This window comes from Eulemur rufifrons, chromosome 29 (assembly GCF_041146395.1).
Source record: "Eulemur rufifrons isolate Redbay chromosome 29, OSU_ERuf_1, whole genome shotgun sequence".
Taxonomy (NCBI): Eukaryota; Metazoa; Chordata; class Mammalia; order Primates; family Lemuridae; genus Eulemur; species Eulemur rufifrons.
This window is the reverse complement of record NC_091011.1, coordinates 22993637-23014648: the sequence shown is the minus strand read 5'-3', so window position 1 is coordinate 23014648 and position 21012 is coordinate 22993637. Positions and strand designations below refer to the sequence as shown.

Here is a 21012-nt window from a genome sequence, read left to right as displayed (position 1 = left end):
TGGGATCAATTCCTCCCTGTAGAAGCCAAGGGAGGCTGCCTCCTTCTGGGGGCTCCCACTGGCCTGTGCTCCACCTGGTCTTCTTCCTCTGGGCCCCCAGCCTCTATTCCCAGGCTTACTTCATGGGGCGCAGGCAGAGCATGTTTCGGGCCTGGCTCCCTCCCTGACAACCTCAGACTAAATTGAAATCTCCACATAGGCTTAAATGTCCCATAGGCAGTGTCCCTTCTGTGCTCCAGGAAACTCTCTGGCTCAGCGCATTGCAAGGAGCCCTTCAGGGTCCAGTGGAATCACCCAGGTTACTTGCCCCTTTGTTTGGGGCCTCAGGTGCCTAGGTTGGAACTAACCACACATCTCTGTTCCTCCAGAGAACATTCTCAGTATTCATCTTTGCAAGGCCTGCCCATCGGCCTCCCCTCTCCCTCTCTCCCTCTTACCTTTCCTTCCCTATTTCCCTTTAGCCCTACCCTCCACACTTCCATGACCTTCTGTCCCCATAAGCAACCATTCTCTTGTGATTAATCTATATATTTTTCTTGTACATGTTCTTGCTAAATGTGTAGTGTTGTTTTGTGTGCATGTATTTTTACTTGATGTGAATAGGATTGTGTTATATATCTCATTTGGTTTCTGACTTTCTCTACCCAGCACCATGTTTTCAAGCTCCATTCATGTTGCTGGATGAACATCTGATCTTTATTTCAGGTTATTTGTGTGAAGCCATGGTCACAGGGTAGCTTTTTCAGAGACCCTAACTAAGAAGGATTCTCATTTAAATTCAGATTCTTATTTAAATTCCACACTTTTTTTTTCAGGCCAAAGGTAATTCTGTCTGCTTATTCAGTGGATCAAGTCTCTAGGAGTTTGCCTTGTGCTGCGGCTTGTTCTCCTCCAGGGGAAAAAAGGAGTCTGTAGAATAAGATATAACGTATGTGTCCAGGGAATGTTGGGTTTTGATACTACGCTCCACTCAAACAGGCCCACTCTGGTAGACTCCTCTTGGGAGCCAAATTCATGGAGCCAAGGCCTTAGCTACTCTCTGGAGTCCACTCTGCTCAGATATGCCAGCGCCATTGCCTTGGCATTGTTTTTTCTTGGGTCCTTCACCTGAGTGTTCCGGGGAATGCAGTGGCCATGGGTATAGTGGCGAGGGGCCCTCGGCCAGCTGGGAAGTCACAGGCTGGTGCTACCAAAGACTCAGGTGGGACCCTCTCTGGGCCTAGTTGCCCTGTGTTAGTCCATTTTGCATTGCTATAAAGGAAGTACCTGAGGCTGGGTAATTTATAAAGAAAAGAGGTTCATTTGGCTCACAGTTCTATAGGCTGCACAAGAAACATCGTCCCAGCATCTGCTTTTGGTGAGGATTTCAGGGAGCTTCCAATCAGGGTGAAAGGTGAAAGTGGAACAGGTGTGTCACATGGCAAAAGAAGGAGCAAGAGAGGGAGGAGGTGGGGCCAGGCTCTTTTAAACAACTAGCTCTCTTGTGAACTAATAAAGCGAGAACTCACTCATTATCATGGTGAGGGCACCAAGCCATTTGTGAGGGATCCACCTGCCATGACCCAAACACCTCCACCAGGCCCCACCTCCAACACTGGGGACCAAATCTCATATCGTGCTCCACCTGTGAGATGACTACATCTGGAATATGGCTTAGTGTTTCTTCTGGAGGTTCAGGGGAGGCAGGATGGCAGAGTGTCTAGGACTTGCCTGAGTTTTTACCCTGTCTTTGCCACTTTTCATTTGCTTGATTTGGGGCCAGTTAACTTAATTCTTCTAAGCCTCAGTTTTCTCATCTGTAAATGGGATAATTATCCCTTCATAAGGCTGTCGAGGGGGGTTACATGATAAAATCCAAAAGTGGCCAATAAATGTAAGCTACAATGGTGTTGATATGCTATTATTATTTTATTAGGCATGGTTACATTTTCTTTTCTAATTCATGTTTGTCCTCTTCATGTTTGTCCTTAGGAGGATGAACTTGCTTATCATGCCCACGTTTTTTGTGAGCAATGTGTCTGAGCTAGGCTTTCCTGGGCCTAGCTCAGTGGCTTTGGCCCTAGGCATTTGTTTCACTGAATGTCCATGTGTGGAACTTTCTAGTGGGCCAGTAGCTAAGTCCTGCCCAACAGCAACCTTGTGGCACGAACAGAGAGGGGTCGTGACAGGAGTAAGGTCTATCTCATTGTGCTTTCCTGGGAGCCCCAAAGCAGAGCTGGGGTGAATGGTGGCGGAGCCTTCCTTTCTCTAAGCCTTCTCCAAAATTATCAATGTCCACGGTGCTCGTTCACTTCATAGTCTGTTCTCCGTGAGGCATAATGTAGGCTCACATGTCCATGGTTTTCTTTCAGAGGATGTGGAGGATGATATGGTAAGGGAAGAAGTCATCCTATGCCCAGTCCCATCAATACTCAAGCTGCAGACAGAGTCAAAGCCAATTGACCTCTTAGTAGCAAAGGTAGGTAAAAACTTAGACGTGTAAGAGACTCCCATGTTCAAAGTGTCTTGATACGAATTGATGAGGATGATGTGATTTTGATCTTCCTGGCCTAATCCATCTCATCATAATCTCTTGGTCATTGTTGAAATGGAAATTTGGGTGTGATGCATAAGAAAACCTGAACCAACAGTGTGGAAAACTGTGTTCCAGTCCTGGCAGCTCCGTTTCCCTCTCCAAGACAAAAGGTGAGGGAGGAGGGTATACTCTCCCCATGCAAACATTGCAGGACCCAGTTATTTTACTGGCCCAGAGCTGCTGAACCTCATCCCTACTGGGCATGGCCAGGGTGGCCTCACCCTCTCTGTGGTCACAGGTTCCTGTGGGATGGAATGTCACTCTTGCTTTCCTCCCCTGGCCTTTATCCAGGATCCAGGAGGAAAAATAAAATTCCTGGGAACACAGCTGACCTCCTCTTCCACCTTTTGCATATTTACTCTGCACACTGATCAAAAAGTAAAAGATTTTTCTAGAGGTTTTGTCCTTTCCCTCCCTTCTCCCTCCCCTCTCTCCTTCTCCCTTGTCTCCCCTCCCCTCTCCTTCTCCTCCCTCTTTTGAAGCCACAGAGGGTCAGACACGTTTAAGTGGCCCCAAACCTGGGAGTAGGTGCTCTAGCCTTCCATACCCACAGGGCCGTGATGGCCAGAGCACTCCCATTTGGGGAAGGGCCCTTAGAGGCTCCCCAAGATCACCCAGCAGTAGCATCTCCAAAAGCAGCTGGAAAAAGTGAGGGCCACAGAGGGAAAATGAGAGCCCTGGGCCCTTGGCCTTGATGGCAAGTGGAGTCCAGGTTTCCAGGCTCTGTCGACCATACTGTGCCAGGCTGGGAGCTGTCATTTGGTAGATAAGACAATGGAGATGGGGTTCAGCCAGAAAACCCAAGTCTGCAGTTTCTAGGCTCTCAGGAAACTCAGTTCAAACACATGGATGATTATAGTTGGCACAAGAAGGGGAACCAGGCCTTGACAGATGAATACATGCATCCTCTCTCGTGTGTGCCACCAGCCCACATTTTGATGGCACATGGACAAATGCTTCTGTCACAGAGATTTTCCTTACACTTAATAAAAACAAAAAAAAGAACTGATTCTAGTGGAAAATAATCTGAGTCTGTAGGAAAGGTCTGACACAAAGAGGGGGTGCAAGGAGGTGGCTCCAGAATCTGCCTCTTGGTCTTGGGGCTCACTTGAGGCTTCAGAGACGCCCTCAGATGTAAAACCACAGCAGAGAGAGAGGGCAGGCCCCCCTAGGAAGAGCTGGCAGGAGAGGTTCTGCCTTCCCACTGAGGGCCTGTCAGTGGGGAAGGGATTGATCATTTCTGGGGCTATGTGGGTGGTGTTTAGGTTAATGGGAGACTAACTGTGAGCTTGTTATCAGCTAGAAATCTGGAGAAGATTTCTAGCTGTAAAAAAATGGAGGAGCTGCCTTGGCAGGCAGTGGGAACCCCTTCTTGGGTGGTTGGGGTACTCAAACAGAGTTCGTGGGGCATCACAGAGGGGATTCTCACATGTGATAAAGGGTTGTACTAGAGCAGGAGTCAGCACGCCTTTTCTGTGAAGGGCTAGATAGTAGATTTTTGGCTTTGCTGACCATGTGATCTTTGCTGCAGTGATTCAACTGTGCCATGCAGCCATAGACAATATGTAAACAAATGGGCATTGCTGTATGCCAATAAAACTTTATTTACAAAACAAGGGGGAGGGGGGCGTGCATTTGGCCTGTGAATCATAGTTTGCTAACCCTGTACTAGAGCAGTGGTTCTCAACCCTGGCTGCACAGTGGAATCATAGGGGGAGGTATAAAACTATTGATACTGGACTCTCCCCCCTGCAATTCAGATTTAATTGGCCTGGCATGTTGCCTGAGCATCAGGATGATTTTAAAGGGCTTCCTAGGCGATTCTAATGTGAGGTCGGGTTTGAAAACCTCTAGTTTTTTCTGTGGAGGATCAGGATCTCCAAGATCCTTTGCAAAACTAAAATTCTGTGTTTCAAGGTCTGTGTAAGGAGCCTACAAAGATTTTGGCTCATGTCAGCACAGGCTGGTTTGGTTTAAAGATATTCCATAGGTAATACCCTCAGGGTTGAGTTGCTGTTTCCTCAACTATGAGAAGAATGGGCTTGTAAAATAAAAAGAGATAACCTTGTTAGAAAACGGAGGGCGCTGTTAGAATTCAAGACCAACTCCTGTGGGAATATTCACACCGAGCATTGTATTGTTTGCTTTTAAAACAACCAATAAAACTCTCTCTTCTTGTCATAGGAAATAAAGAGCCTTCTGTTTGGTTCCAACTTTTGCTGTTTCAATGAAGAATGGAAACTTCAGAGTTTTTCCTTTAACAACACAGCCTCGTTAAAGTACGGCATTGTGCAGAAGAAGGCAGGTTGCTCTTAAGTTTCCCAGGGCCCTTTCTGCCAGGCATCCCATGGAGTGGTGAGGGTGCCTCCCAGTTTGGTCAGTCCTTCAGGCACTAGCTGGGCTATCCTGGGCCAGCCAACCCCATACATGCTGAGGTGTCACTGGGCACAGCCACACTTCTTGTGTGGCTCGTGGAGCAAGAGTTGGGGAACAAGACCCTCTGCTTTGGAGATGTACATATTGCACATGGATTTAAGGAGCACTTTCTGTGAGTGGTGCACGATGCTGGGATCTTTAGAGAGAGGGGGCACAAGGAGGCCCTGAGTCTGGTTGGGGGCATAGGAGGGGCCTTCTTAGGCTGAACATCAAGAAATGCACAGGATTTTTCAGGTGGAGCTGGAGAAAGGGCACTCAGGTGGCAGCACGAATGAAGGGGAGGCTGTATGGAAGTCTAGGGGCTACAGGAGCAGGTGCTGGAAGAGGAGGATGTGATAGAAGCCGGGCAAATGTAGGTTGATGGTGGCAGGCTTTGAATGTGGCTTGCACACATTTCCCAAGTTATCCTCATTAAGGGCTCGAAGATATGTTAAATGCAGGATCAAAGAATCAGCAAATGAACAGGGCAGCCAGGTTCCATTTCTCAAGTCCCACGAGCCTTCCTACCCCATGCTATCTGAGGAAGAGCCCTAAGACCACCAGTTTCTGACCTTCCCTCACGTAGCCAAGCTGAGCCCATCTTCTTGCACCCCCACCTCCTTCTCTGACAGTCCCTGAACCTGGGTGGGCACTGTTTGTGCTGTTTTGTCCCACTGGCCTTTGCTGATGTGTCCTGGGGGCCAGGCCCTGTGCTAGGCCCTATGATGCCTGCAGGGGTGGGCTCCTCAGGGAGCCTTTGCACTGCAGGGTGGGAGGGAGAGAGACATGCCTAATGGGGTGCTGAGGCAGGCCACAAGCTGGGCATAAGAGAGCTCACGTAAGTGTAGGCTGCTGAAAGGCTAGCTGGCAGCTGAGATGGGCAGGGAAAGCTTCCTGGAGGAGGAGGCCTTTAGGATGGGCCTCAGAGACTGAGTAGACAATTAATACCCTCAGCCTGTGGACACAGAAACATTTCCCTAGATGCAGGGAAATCTATGGTGATGTCCTGAGCTTCACACCTGACTGGTCCTGAAGGATCACTTTTCTCCCAACACACATTGCAGATCGGCCCCTTTTTTTAGGGTAGGCATTGGGGCCTTGTCACCCCCTCTCTGTGACTCGGGGTCAGTGCATTATGGAAGCAATTGCTACGTCAAAGACAATGTGAGGGCCAAGCCACACAGCAGGGGTCTTGTGATCTGTAACCTGTGGGCAGGGGTTCCTGGGCCAGTTCTCACTGACAGTAACACATATCATTCTTTGCAGGGTGGTCCCTGTGGGGTCCTGGCAGCTGTCCAAGGCAGTGTCCTACAAAAACTCCTGTTTGAAGGAGATAGCAGAGCCAACTGTGCTCGGTAAGTCAGTGCTCCTTCTGGCAATATCTTCTTTTCCCAGCGCTTCTCCATAGCGTCCAGAAAAAACAAGCAAGGAAGTGTGTGTGTTCCCTGATATTTCCTGTCTTCTGCAGGTCAAGAAAGGAAAGGGTGATGGCAGCTGGTCAGGACCTGTGCTGACCAGTGTTAAATGGACTTGTGTACACTTGTTTCTAAAAGCAGGGAGGGCTGGTCGTTGGTGCTCCATGTGGTAAGGGGCTGCTGGAATGGTATTGAAACCAAGTCCACCCCGTCAGAAGGCAAGCTGCCTGAATCTCTTCCACCCCTGCGTTAACCTGCTGACCCTTTGACTAAGTCCAGGCCTCTACCCCCTTCCCACACTGTCTCCTCTGTGCCAGCAGCCGTGACTAACATTCCAGGCAGCCTCACAGTACACCACTTCCACTCCCTGCAGCCGTTCATTTTCACACAGTGTTCGCACTGGGGGCCTCGTTCTCATTCGCATTCGTTCAGTGTGCATTCCTGGAACCTCTTTGTACAGGCGCAGGTGACATGAGGGGAAATAAGATGCATGTTTTCTCCAGAAATGTTCTGTGAGGTTGAGAGACAGATAGAGAACCATAATCCTACACCATAGTTGGTGCCACGATGAAAGGCTTGGCAAGGTGCTGGCCATCCTGCTTCCCTTCCCTGCCCAAGTGTCCGGTTACCAGCTTGTGCTGGTCACCCTTGGAGCTGCAAAACTTCAGGCACTTGGTCTTTTTTGTTTTACACTTTGAGTTGAAATATCACACACATACAGAATAGTGTACTACTCATATGTGTTCCGCTTAATGAATGATCACAAACCCACCATGAACTTATGTTCATCACAGCTGTGAACTTATTACCTAGATCAAGAAAGAAAATTTTTCAGTACTCCAATCCTCCTGCTCCTGCCTAGTAGGTACCCCCATTCTTCTCCCTAAAGTTATATTAATATTATTAAGTGGATTTTAAAACCATAGCTCACTTCCTGAACTATATTGAAAGGTATTTATTCTTTGTCATAAGCATTTCAGAGCCTTTTTTAAAAAAGCCTAGATGTTACCAAGATAACAAGGCCCCTTCCCCACGTGTTCATGTTCAGACTCCGGGGAGAGACAGTGTTCACTAGGAGAACGTCTAGCCAAGCTTAGTACACAAATGAAGCACATTCACCAGCATAGATGATTTTGCCTTAGACAAGGTACAGGTGAAGGTAGCTTTTCCTGGTTGGCATCTTCCAATTTTTCTAATGGTTTTACCCAATAATAATTAAGTTATTTCCTCTCAAACCACAAGGTGCTAACCATAAACACAGCAACATAACATTTCCACAGCAAGATCTCACTCACCTTGTCCTTATTTTCTTTGCTCCCCTCTTCTTCACACCTGGATCTACCCATAGTCCTCTTGTCTGATCAGGGTCGTTCCCCCACTGCCTGCTCTGGAAGTTCTGCCCAGCAACATGCTAGGAGGTTTGAGTTTAACGTTGTGGCATAGACCCTGCCATCGGCTCTCCCTAGTGGGGTCAACACAGTCTTCTGTGCTCAGGAACACTCTTGACTGGGTAGAACTTGCTAAGTGAGAGACCTCTGGCTGTCCTCAGAGGGTGCAGGGATTCTGAGCACATATGGACCACCTGCCTATGTTCCTTCCTTGCATTGAACAAAAGCATGCAGAGCATACTTACCAGGTTCTTAGTGGGATATGGGGCTGAACAAGACGGATATAGCCTTGCCCTCATGGCCCCAACGGTTGAACAGGAGAACATATGGATGGGCAGTTATAAGTTAAAAGGGGCATGCAGGATGCCAAGAGTTCACTGGGACACAAAAGGATCAGGGCAGGCTTTCTGGAGGGGTGACATTTAAATCTTACTGAGATCTGAAGGATGATTAGAACCCCTGATCACCTGCATGCATGTTCTTGCACACCCCTGTTCCGCACTTCCTAGCAAATGTCCTCAAACTCCTTCCTGGGCCCACAGGACTGTGTGCTCAGGCACTCTGCCTGCCGGCTTTTCCCACTGCTCAGAGGCCATGGCTTCATGGAGGCCTTTCACCGACCTCCTTAGTTAAGATAAATCCAAGCCCTGCCTCTAATAACTCCACTCCTACTTGGTGCTCTTGTTCACTGGTGTTGCCACCTGTCCATGTCTTCCCCCTGTCCCCAGACCACAAGCCCCATGAGAATGGGGCCTGCTTGGGCTGTCTGGTTTGCAGCTGGGTCTCTGGCATCCAGCCCAGTGCCTAGTCCGCAGAAGAGGCCCTTAGAATTTTTGTTGAATGAACGCATGGACAAATGAATGAGTTATCCAGACAAACAGGGAGGGGAGGCAGAATGGTATTCCAGTAAAAAGAACAAGATGTGCCAAGGCCTGAGGGCAGGGAGAGGAGTGAAGGGTTGCCTGGGGTGGCCAGGGCAGCGTTTGGAGGGGCAGGGTGAGACCTGGGGCGGTAGATGGGTCAGGGCCATGCTGCCAGAGGGGCCTTGGCACTGCCAGCTTCTCAAGTCGAGTCTTGGCCTTGGTCCTTGTGGGAGATGAGGTGTCTTATAACCTGTTTCAGTCCAATGCCCCTTCAGAGTTGCTTTTCCACTCCAGTTTTGGACTTCTGGGGGAAGTTGTGGATGATTTCCCAACAGTCAGGAGGAAGTTTTTCAGTTGCTTCCAGGAAGGGCTGGTTCTACTCAGGCCACAAGTAGAATGTCATCCACCCCACCCCACTAAGGGGATGTGAGAGCTTTTGTATCTCCCAGGCCACACCCTTGGGGGCAGAGTTCTGTTCTCCACACCAGAGAGGAGAGCCAGGGCTTGAAAGGCAGAAAGCCTTCCAGATTGGGATCCCAAGGCGGGCTCTGGGTCGAAAGAAAACTGTGCCAAGCTATGGGGAGTGAGGTTCTCCACCTCCCGTTGTCAGCCAGGCAGGCTCCTGCCAAGCGCTGACTGAGGCCCTCATTTGTATTGACAGGTATCTGTTTAAGCACCTATTAGTTTTGCCAGGGCTCTGCTGAGGGGGAGGGAGCAGGAGGAAATGCAGCTTGGCCCCCGGTAGTGCCCTGTCTGCTAGGACCCTGAGAGAGGAGCTGGGCTAGCCTGGGTGGAAGTCTCTCAGGGGCCAGTTCTGTGTGTGTCTGCAGGCAAGGATGATGGGGCTGGGCTGTGGGCGTGGGGGGAGGAGGAGGAGGAGGAGGAGAGAAGCAGCAGCTGCTGGCCTGCTGGAGGTTATGTTATGTGCAAGGGTGTGCCTGGTGGGAGGAGCCCGACTCTGCAGGGGAGGCTGCCTGGCGGGACCAGAGGAGGTCTGTGCCATGGCCAGGAGAGCTCAGCCTGCTGGTGAGGGCTGCCTTCTCCAAGGAGCCTGGAAGCATTCGTGGTGTAGGAGAGTGACCTCTCCTTTCTTTGGAGCCCTGCAACTCTGGGTGCTGCTTGTAATTGCCCCCTCTTGCACCTCCACCCCCTGCTGCCCCCAGCATAAGGGTGCTGTGCCATGCAGGTGGAGCGTAGCAGGCTGGCTTTCTGCTCCCGCAGACCTCATGGCAGGCCTGAGGAGCCCGTTATTCATACCCAGCTGAGAGGGAGGAGTGGAGAGCTGGGCTTGGTCACCGGGGCCCTCTGAAAAAACCTGAGGGGACTTAGGAAGAGGTGTCTCAGCGTGATAAGCTGAAGAGGTCCCAGAGACCCTCCCAGCGAGTACACCCCTCCTCCTGGTGGTAGTGTACCATGGGCAATGGGCACCAGGTGCCCTCCCCACCCTTCTCATCCTGAGTTTCCTCCTCCCACTCTCTGGACCTGCCTCAGGGGCCGTAGGTAGATAGGAAGTGGGGAGGGAGAACCCTTCCAGGGACAGGTAAGGGGTTGGGTCAAGCAAAGACCAGGGGAGTGAGGGGCCTGTGCTTGAGGCCAAGAGAAGAGAAGGGAGGTGGAGTGTGTGTTGCTGCTTTGCCGAGGCCCTACAAGTCAGAGGCCACAGCAAGTCCTCCTTGCCAGGTGGGTGGGGTCTAGCCTGTAGGTGTTGATGCCCAGGTGGGAGGGGAGGTGGAGGGTGCTGAAGAGAGCACTGGGTCGGGTCGGGTCGGGACCTGGAGTACAGTCCTGGGGGGAAGGAGCAGGACCTCACTTTCTTCATCTGAAATAGGAATAGTACTCTCTGGCCTGCCTAAATTGGACTCAGTAAGAAAGTATGAAGTCCTTTGTAAATATCTTCAAGGGCTGTGCAAGAAAGTAGTACCATCAAACTCAGCCTGCCATGGTACAGATGGGGAAACTGAGGACCAGAGAGGGGGAAATGCTTGCTCAATGTCACACCGGGCATCCCTGGCAGGGTTGAGACTGGCACACGATGTCTGTCACAACAATGCTGCTGTGCCCTGCAAGAGACAGGGAGCAACGGGGGTCCTGGGAGGCCAGAGGGGCCACTGCAAGGGAGGCCGAGGGCCGTGAGTTTTAGACACCCCATCGCTGGACACCCATTCAGACTCTTAGTGACCAAGGGGTGGCTCTGTTCATGAAAGGCTTTTCAGCAGCACCTCCCTTTTGCCCTACTTTAGAAAAAAATCAGTGCAGACGAGTATGGATAGTAACATAGCAAAGAGCTGGGGAGCCCCTGCCTCCCGTTGGCTGAGGGAAACACTTGGTCTTTTCAGGAACCGCCCTCGGTCCCCGGCTCCTCTGGTTTCATTGACTTATTTATACATTTTTTATATCAGTTGATTGGGTTATTGATGTTCTTGTACTGGCTGTCTGTGCTTGCGTTGGGTGTGAGGCTTTACCATTCCCTTTTGACTCTGAAATTCCAGGATTTCATAAATGATTCAGCTTTAAAAAAACCAAGGCAAGTACTTCTGTTCTCTTCAGGAACACCACGATGACCCACATGCCGTGCATCTGCAGCTGGCGAGCTCTAGGCCCCCGGAAAGCTCAGGACCTGTGTGCCCTGAGCCCTGTACTTTCCTCCTTCCTCCCATGCTGGGTCTGGAGGCCCCTCCTCAAACTCTTCCGCACAACTGACGGGGAAATAGTTCTGTGAAAGCAGAATGGAGGATGGGCTCGCATCCTCCAGGGAAGTCATGCTGAAATAAAGGCTTCTTGGCAGCGGCAGTGTTTTTTCTGCAGGACTGTCTGGCTTCATTAAGACTCATTCCATCAGGCCAGCAGCCGGCCTCTCCTCAGTCGGGAAGGACAGAGCTAGGTGGCAGGACTCGGTGTTTTTCCACTTGAGAAGGGAAGAGATGATGAGTTCTTATTCATCCTCGAGGACTGGAGAGAGCCATGGACCAGGAGGAGCCCCCAGAGGCTGGTGCAGATCTGAGAGTCAGGGGTCTAGGGAAATCCTCACCAAATTTTCACTTTCCTTCTGGAACTGGGCAATTTGAGGCCAGAGGAGGAGGGGCCCTTGCCCAGAGCCCCTGTGAACAGTGGTAGCGGACCCAGGCTTGGTGTCCAGGTCCTGTGGCCCCAGACCAGCCTTCTTCCCACCCCTCCCACAGCTTTTGACCCTGAGAAGGAGCAGAAGGGGCGGAGTAACCCACCTGTGCCCGTTGCCAGCTCCTCCCTGCCTTGTCTGTAGACTCAGTTCACATGGGCACATCAGAGTGGACAGGTGAGGCTGTTTTGAGATAATTAGGGTAGAAACACCTCTTTAATCTGAAACATTTGGATAATTTAGGCAAAAGCAGGATGTATTACTCCCCAAGATAATTTATTCCCTCCATCCCTAGATAAATGTCTTTATCCTGAACTTCTCCTATGAAGAATTTGACTCTTTTTTTTTTTTTTTCCTGAGACTAAGTCTCACTCTATTGCTGGGCTAGAGTGCAGTGGTACCATCAGAGCTCACTGTAGCCTCAAACTCCTGGGCTCAAGTGATTCTCCTGCCTCAGTCTCCCGAGTAACTGGGACTACAGCTGCATGCTACCATGCCTGCCTAACATTTTTTAATTTTTTGTAGAAACAGGGCCCCACGATGTTGCCCAGGCTGGTCTTGAACTCCTGGCCTTAAGAGATCCTCCCACCTTGGCCTCCCAAGCTTCTGGGATTACAGGCATGAGCCACCACACCTGGCCTGGAATTTGATGCTTAAAGAAACTTCTCTTGGTTTAAGGGCCTGGCCAGGTGCCAGCCTCCTGGGAGGAGTTTGACAGACATGTGTCTGACTGATCCGGCAGTGCAGGACCTGACTGGCATCGGGGTTCCCTTGTGAAGGCAGGCACTAAGCCCTCTGGTGAAGGTCAAGTCTGGGTGACTCAGGCACAACAGCACTTTCCTCTGTTGTCATCTTGGGGCTCTTGAGCAGCCACACAGCCCTGTCTACACTGGGGCAAGTTAAATGGCAGAATGCCAAGGCCAGAATGATGCTTAGGGGATGTCTGACCCAGTGCCCGAATTTGTAGGTGTGCACAGAAGTGAAGGCCAGGGAGGGCAGGGGCTTCCCCAAAACCTGTGAGCCAGGAATGCAGCTCAGGCCTCGCAGTTGTCTGGCCGTTGGACTTTCCCACATCTGCTGTGTTTTCTGGAAAGTTGTGTCTCAAAAGAGAAAGCTGGAGAAGGCCCAGGGAAGGACGGAGAGACTGGCAGAGTTACTAACCAGAAGCCAGTTGAAAGAATGAGGACTTACGCGCAGAGGACATGGAGGTTTAGAGGGGCTCTAAGCAGAGCCTGTGAGATGGGGAGCCAGGTCAGGCCTAGGAGCAAGATGTCTGGATTGTGTTGCACAGTGCTGAAAAGACAGGATCGAAGGAAAGGTGATATTAGTTCCTAAAACCAAGTGCCCAAGACAATTGGTTCTACTTCCCCAAGTTCTTCTTCCTTCTTCAATGTTTATTTTTTCCAATTTTTTACTAACTATATATGTTGGCTTTTAAAATCTTATTTGTTACTATACTGAGAAGCTTCCAACTGAGGATTATCTGCTTCAGTAAGTTAGTGTGAAACACAGTGTTTGAAAGTTGTCTCCTTAATTCCAAATACAGAGCTTTTCCAGCATTTAAATGTTCTAGGCAGAGAATGCAAGCCAGGCATAATTTTGCACAGATCCTACCCATGTTAAGGGTTTTAACTGGGGAGCACTGGTCATACCTGTGGTGTAGGAAGACCCTCCCAAGCCCCTGCTCCCCCTGCCCTGTGAGTATGTGCAGTGGAGATTGGAAAGGGGGCGAGATGCAGCAGAAATGGTGGTGGGACACTGGCTGTAGCAGCTCAGCTGAGGGCAGGACATTCTGATCCAGGACAGGGGTGGAGGAGGATGGGAGGGAGGTACTCAGGATGTACGAGTGGCAGGACGTGGCCCTCATTTAGATGAGGGCAGGGCATGGAATGAGCCGTGTGGGATGATGGAGTCCACATTTTTGGGTTCTGAGTCCAAAAAGATAAGCGTCCAGTCTTTTCTCCTTTATCTAACAAGGTCTGCTTTCCAGACCCCGGCCCCCCTCCCCTCCCCGCCCCCAGTCCTTGATATGGCCTCTCTTGAAACCTAGAGCAATGTTTTCTCACCGTTGTTTTCATAGTGAATGGTGACCTGGGCCAGCGCTCCCAATAGCTCGGTGTCCGGTTTGGTGATGACATAATTAACTATTTCCTCCAAGGAACACGATGGGCTTCCTGAGGCTAAAGAAGTATCAGGCCGTCTACTATCTTATTTTCTTAAAGTGCTTGAGTGCGTGTTGCTTGTCTCATTGGATATGAAGGATTTCCAGTGTCCGGGGCTTAGTGTCACTTTCTTATCAGATGTTGGGCCTCATGGCCCAAGTGAGGACTTGATGTTTTCATAAAGACAATAGTGATTGATACCATCGAACATTTCACCATGTACCAGGCACTGGGCCATCGACCTTACAAACATCATCTCATTTAAAGCCATGAGGGAGGTGCGATTGTCATTGCCAGTTTACAGATGGGGAAACTGAGGGACTGCAGTGTTAATTGCTTCTCATCTTGACGTCATTGGACCACAACAGCCTGGGCGTAGATTGCTGGCTCTGTGTCCCAGGCCCTGGGCAGTGACCACATGTTGCCCAGCATGGTGGGCTATGCCCTGGTCTCCTGGTTTCCCTTCTTCTGCCCTGGAGAGGAGGGATATGGGGCTCAGGTGTTACTCGGTGATTGAAAGATTGAAAACATGGAACCCCTCCTCTGTATTCCTTTGGGCCCCACAGGGTTTTCATCAAGACCTTTCTTTTATTAGGAAGAAAGATTCACTCAAGCTAGCTTTTGTATGAATTTTTAAAAAATTCTCAGGATCTAGGGGCAGGCAAGAAATGTAGCCCTAAAGAGCCCTGGAAATGTGAAATGGAAAGAAATGTCTGTATCTGGCTATTTCCCTTCCTCCCTCTTGTTCACTTCGTGCACCAGGCACCTCTTAGTTACCATTTTTATTGCAAGAGAGCTGTCTGCCATTTTCGATACTGCTCACTGCCTGACCACCTTAAACCCTTTGCTCCCAAGACTGCATCGTGGCACTCTGTCCTCACTCTGCCCCTGCCTCTTTGACCCTGCCCCCACTTCTCCTGACACCTCAGAATTCCACAGGGTTCCATCCTTGGCAGCTACCTCTGCCCTTCCTCTTCCTCCTTCTGGGAAATCTGTACCCAGCCCCAACTCCTGTGCTAGGCTTTCAGTGTGTCCAACAGCTTTGCCTGGGGATCTGCATGCACCTCAAGCTCAGCAAGTCTGAAGTGCAGCTCATCATCTGCCACCACTCGCCACTTCCCCCTAGCCACATATTCCTTATGTCCATTAGTGGCTCCACTGTGCGCCCACTAAAAACACAGAGGTTGTCATTGAATCCTTCCTATCCCTCCTCCCCACTCCCTGGATCTAAGTATCCAGCAAGTCCGGCTGTTGTCCCGTCAGCACCTGGGAGTGAAGAGCCTGTACAAGCTGGTGTCTCCAGGGGCCCAGATATAGGCATGGCCACAGCCATGGTAGGGCAGTGCCCTGCAATTGCTTGAGATGGCAGCCTTCCGACCATGCCTGGCTTGGGTCTCCTGGACCCTATCCGAACTCACTGTCCTTTCTTACACATACTGCTGGGCCCCACCAAGCCTCTGGATCTCCTTTGCTCCTGGGGGCACTTTCCTTAGCTTCCTCCTCCTCCTCCTCCTCCATCCCTGCCTGGGGCCCTCCCTGCAGGCTCCTCCCTCAACCCTCAGCTGCAGAGCCCCTCCTCCCCAGGCTCTGCCTTGGAGTCCCTGGGCTGCAAGTGGCCCCTTCTCAGGGCTGGAGAGCTGTGTCCCCATGAGCCTAAAAGCATTCCCTTTCTTGTCCTCAGGGCGCTGCAGCCTTCAGATGCCCACAGGACCCGTTGCCTCACCCTGGCCATCGCGGACATTGTGTGGCGGGCTGGGGGTCGAGAGAGAGCTGTGGTCACACTGTAAGTTGTTCGGAGGGCTGTGTCGCTACTGCTCAACCTCTGTTGGCATAGCGGCAGGCAAGCTGGCTGTGTGTGTTCCTGTCCTTGGGGCCTAAGGACCATGTCTGCATGCCTTCCAGTACCCAGCCCTGTGCCACATGCTGGGACGAGCCCAAGAGTCAGCCTGATGTGCTGGGCAGCCCTGGATTGGGGGAGGCGCCCAGGCCTCCACGTGGCTGTGATGCCCTCCCTGGGCTCCAGTTCTCATCTTGGAAGGGCAGTCATGTCTGCCTGCCTTCCTCCTGGGGCGTCCTGGGTAACCCCTCTGAGGAAACCTCTGACCCTAGCAGCCAGGTCCCCTCTATATTTCTCTGATCTGAAGGCCTCGAAAAATAGCCCTCAGGTTGAGCCAGTAGTGAGTGAGTGTACTGTCCTGCTCCCAGTCCCCAGAGCATGCTCCTATTTGCTCTGTCCCTTGGTCCCCATTCTATAGAGGAGGAGACTCGGAGAGGTGAGCTGGAGCCTGGGCCCTGGACTCCATCACCCCCGACCAGTGTGGTCTTTCCCTATTGCCCCTGTCCTACCCCACATAACCCACATAGATGGTGCGCTGGCTTCCAGCCTGACCTGTCAGAGTGGGGGCATCACTTTGGCCCAGCTGTGTGGCTAAGCATTAGTAAAGGAGGTAACTTTTGGGGCCAAGGCCCACACTTTGGAGGGTACGTTGGTCACCATAGCATAGTGCTTAAGGGAAGGGAACCTTAGAGGCATACTCTCGACACTGTTGCTTATTGGCTGTGTGACTTCAAGCAATTTACTTAACCTCTCTGTGCCTCATCTATTTACTCATCTGCAAAATGGGGATGACAATAATGATAATAGGGTGGTTATAAGAACTAAATGAGTCAATATAAAGAAATGCTATGTAATAAATATAATAACATCAGTTTAAATCATTTTATCAGTGTAAACAGATGATAATAATAAATATGCTTGCTTAGGACAATATCTGGCATATATTTAGTACTAACCCTGGCTCTTAGATCTGCAGGGCAGCCCTGAGAGCAGATGAGGCAGGAATTCAGTTTCTCCCTGTCTTACACATTAGGAAGCAGAAGCCCAGAGAGGGAGGGACAGTGTCTGGTCCAAGGCTACGCAGCAGCTAATGGCACAGTGGGCCCCAAACCCAAACCCTCCTCCTGGCCCCTGCTGCATTGGGCTGCGTACCCACTGGGTGCTGTGTCAAAGATGCTGACAGCATAGCGATAGGGAGTCTCAGGACAAAGGTCCGAGTTCCTCAAGTCAATGAAAATGACAGGCAAGGCGGCATTCCTCAGTCTGGAAATAAATTTGTCATTTGTGGGTGAGAGTCAGACTTCCTACTGCCAGGGCTTGGGTTTGGTTATTCCAAGCTCTCCCCTCTGCTGTCTTTTATCCTTTATTTATTTTTTTTTTTTCCTACCCTGCTAACAGAGTTCTCCTAGCGGGTGAGTTCAAAGTGGGGAAAAATGAGAAACCCTTGGCTCCGTTCTTTGCTCTGGAGCCACTTTCTTATTTGTCCTCATTTAATGACACATGTGGTTTCACCCTGGCTGGAGGGCACAGCTTCTCTCTATGTGCAGGACTCATGCACCTTCCTTTCCTTTTTAGGGCTTCGGGAACACAGCAGTTCAGTCCAACAGGGAAATACAAAGCAGATGGAGTCTTAGAAACAGTACGGCTTTCTGGAAAATTATCACGCAAGCTTTGGCTTTGTTTGGGGACTGTCTCCTTTCATATAAGTAAATCCTTCCCTAGCTGGGGATGGGCTGGCCCTCCCTAGAGCCCAGGCCCACAGAATCCTTGTCCTGGGATGGGGGTGGGTGCAGATGTCGGGTGGGTTTGGGATGGGCTCTTGCCAGAGCTGGCTTTGTGGCCAAAATGCCAACTGGCTCCCTGTCACCTTGCGGGTGCAGAGCTGCAGTTCCACCAGCGGTCTGTACATCATGCCTTTTGGCTAAGCCCCAGCCTTTTCTCTGTCCTTCTTCATATTTCTTTAGCATCTTCCCTAGGATTGTCATGGGAGGACGTTGGGATGGGGGTGGGATGGGGGTGGGATGGAGAGGGAGAAGTTAGAAAGTGGGGAGGAACTCGATAGCATGCAGCACCGGCCATAAAACCAGACCCCAGTAATACAAAGTGAGGGAAAAAATGAGAGACATACACTTGTGTATTTTTGAAAATATGAAAACAGGGTTTTTCAGCCGCTTCTTGCCACCTCTTCACTGAGAATTTTTGCTTTACTAGTTTCATTTGACCTACGTTTTAGGCACGTGTGGCCCTGTGACCCTAATTAAGGATCTCACATTGTTGGATGTTTTTCTAAAAGTGTTTTTTCCTGGCCTGCCTGAGAAAGCAAAGGAGACTCATAACCGCTGCTTCCCATTGGGCTCAGGATACAGCCTGTTGGGCTTTGACCTGGCCTGGCTGCTGTGATTCGGATGTGGCACCCGCCCGACACGCCTTGACCCCCAGCCTCTTCTCAGATGTCAATGACTAGCCCGTGGGGGTGCAGCCCTCCCCTGTTGGGGCAATGCCTGATACTGGATCCTTTGCTTTGGTCCCACGATGTCTGGAATCCTACTAAGGTCTCTCAAGGCAGGCCCAGGACTGCTGTGGGCAGACTTACCCTGGAGACCCCAGCTGTGCTGGGCCAGCCTTTCAATTGCACACAGGTGTGAGTGTGCCGCTCAGCCCGGCCCTGGAGGACGCTGCTGTCTGATGCAGGGACATTCCCAAGTGGGGTTTTGTAGTGACTGAAGCCAGGGTGGCAGGAGCTAACCCAGGAGGGACTCCATCCACGGGGGCTTGGGCAGCTCATGCTGTGTGTTTGTTTCTTCTCAGCTCACACTCCACAGTTTGACCTGCTATGAGGAGCTGGTGACTTTTCTTCAACAAAGCATTCATCAGGTATGAACAATGGTTTATTGTTATAGGCGGTGCATTACTGGCCTTCTAATTGCATTGTGGAAGAGATGCCAGTGCACTGGAATTGTCCTTTCCCCTTCTCCCAGGAGGAGGCACAGAGGCTGGGAAAGGGCTGATACTGGCCCCTAGGTGGTGGGCTGAGGGCACGAGGGTGATTTTGGCTGGAGAAGAGTGGACTTGGTGGCAAGGAGTCCAGTCTCTGCCATTGTATCCTTGAGGGCTGGCCGTGGAGACAAGCTCAGGGAGCAGCCGTAGCTGGGGCTGCAGAGAGCAGAGCTGGGCCGGGTGGGGTTAGAACGAAGGGGAAGAAGCTTGTAGACAGTGGTCACGAGAGCTCTCTGTCCCAGCGGAAGCAGCTGCCTCTGAAAATCATGAACTCTTAGTCAGCAGAGTGAGTCTAGGCCTGGCAGTGGCGGTGGTGGCAGGGTGTGACGAGAAAGTGGCTTCTCAAGCTGGGTTAGAGGGCTTGGCAGTGTTGATGGAGACCTGACACTGCTTGGCGTCCCTGGGGAGGCAGGGCTAGTCTAGGCCGGGACTCGGAGTCCCCAGTCTGCTGGGGGAGAGCTGTACATCCATTCCAGGCTGTAGGCCAGGGCCAGACAGCGTCAGAGTCAAAGGGCTCCAGGAGTTCAGGGTAGGGCTGTGGCATCACAGGCTTTGTGGAGAGGGGACTGCACATCCTAGGGGTACAGAACATGGTCTCTAGAGCCAGTCAGCCTGGCCTGGGATCTAGGTTCACCCTTTAGTAACTCTATGACTTTAGGCAACTTACTTAGTAGCTCTGTACCTCAGTTTCCTCATCTGCAAAATGTGGATAATAATAATACTCAGAGCACTGTGCAGAGTGCCTACAATAGCTGTGCTTGGTGTTCTCAGGGATCGCTAGCTCCTGCTGTGGGTGTTATGCTTGCCACTGTCATGATAATTTAACGGTAGCCTTGAGGTATGTTAGTGGTAGACATGGGGGGAAAGCCCCATAGTGGGGCAGGGGAGGTAGGGGGGCAGGGGGAGGGGCTGCTCAGAGTGAGCCAAGGCCAGGAGGCCCATGATGTGATCTCTGAGATCCCCAACTGCAAGGCCTCATGATTCTGATGTCTGTGTGTCAGGATCAAAGCAAAGAATGAGCATTTGCTTTCTCTCCTGGGGTGTGGGCAAATCTCTGGGCCTCCCCTTGGCCTTCCCTTCAGGCTCTGGGTGTGGGATCTGCTCCTGTAGGCCCCAGGGAAGGCACTGGAGGATTTGGTGGTCAACTGAGAGGGTAGGAGAACTTGCTGGATGTGGGACCAGGCCTAAAGCTCCTGCCACTGGAATACCCTCCCCCAGCACTTTCCCCCAAAGACCCTGAGGGCCTGGCATAGCCCTGGGAAGTGCCAGGTCCTGGCTGCTGCCAGGTGTCCCTTGAGTAGGAAACGGGCCTGCCCTGAGAACAGGGAGGCAGGTGTGAGGTCACTGGAGGTGCCAGTCCTGAAGTCCTTTCATCCTAGGGCTCTTACCTCTCGTGAAGGCTCAGCCCATGGAGAGCCCCAAGGCCAGGCACACAGGCACAGATTAGGATGACTCCCTTTCCTCATGGGTTGCTCTGTCCAGCCTGCTGAGGAGGTGAGTGGGAGGGGAGCCCTGGACTGGCTGTCACTTGCTCACTGTCCCTAGCTCTCTCTGGTTCTTCCTCAGAATAATCCAGCAGGCTGTCTGCTGATGCTGTGTATTCACTGCTTCGCCCAGGGTGGCCAGAGGCCTGGAACAGGGGCTTGGGGACCTCCTCAGGCTTATTCCTTAGTCACACGTGCCATTGGGAAAGTCACTGGGTTTCAGTTTTCTAATCCAGAAAATGGAATATACAGCAGTTATCAGATAACTTCCAGCTCTTCACCCTCTAACCGTGGTTTTCAAAGAAGAACCTTAAACATATGGGGAAGCATGTTTTCTAAATCAAGTGCCAGGCAATCTGAATCAGCAGAAAGGAGACCTACTAGTAAATTCAGAACATGTGAAAATACGGCAGTCCATGTGACAGACAGACAGAGCCCGATGGTGTCCGTGTGCAGGATTCGAGCAGGGTGGCCAGGACTGAGGGCACCTGTACCACACAGGTGAGCAGAGCATGAAGACACCATGTCCAGGAAAGGGAAGTAACCGGTGAGGCTAGGAGCCCAAGGAGGGGCCTGAGGGTGATTGCTCAAGTGACCCAAGGTTCTGAGGCTTGTCTCTGCCCACTGATGGCCCTGGGTGGCCCCTCAGCACCAGGGCCTCTGTAAGCTGGTCTGTGAGGTGGGGCCTCCCACTTGGCCTGTACCCCAGGGTTTCAGTGAGGCCTAAGCAAGACGGTGACTGTGAGAGGGGTTCAGAGAGT

The 21012-nt window shown here is 51.4% G+C and overlaps 1 protein-coding gene across 1 annotated transcript in view; it reads left to right on the top strand.

Moving 5' to 3' along the window:
* MINDY4 (MINDY lysine 48 deubiquitinase 4) overlaps window positions 1-21012 on the top strand; it is a 110349-nt gene that overhangs the window by 50038 nt on the left and 39299 nt on the right. The window contains exons 7-12 of the mRNA XM_069462591.1: window positions 2352-2458; window positions 4760-4876; window positions 6257-6345; window positions 15615-15716; window positions 17346-17409; window positions 18579-18644. Of these exons, the coding sequence (XP_069318692.1) occupies window positions 2352-2458; window positions 4760-4876; window positions 6257-6345; window positions 15615-15716; window positions 17346-17409; window positions 18579-18644 (545 nt within the window). The remainder of the gene's footprint in view (window positions 1-2351; window positions 2459-4759; window positions 4877-6256; window positions 6346-15614; window positions 15717-17345; window positions 17410-18578; window positions 18645-21012) is intronic.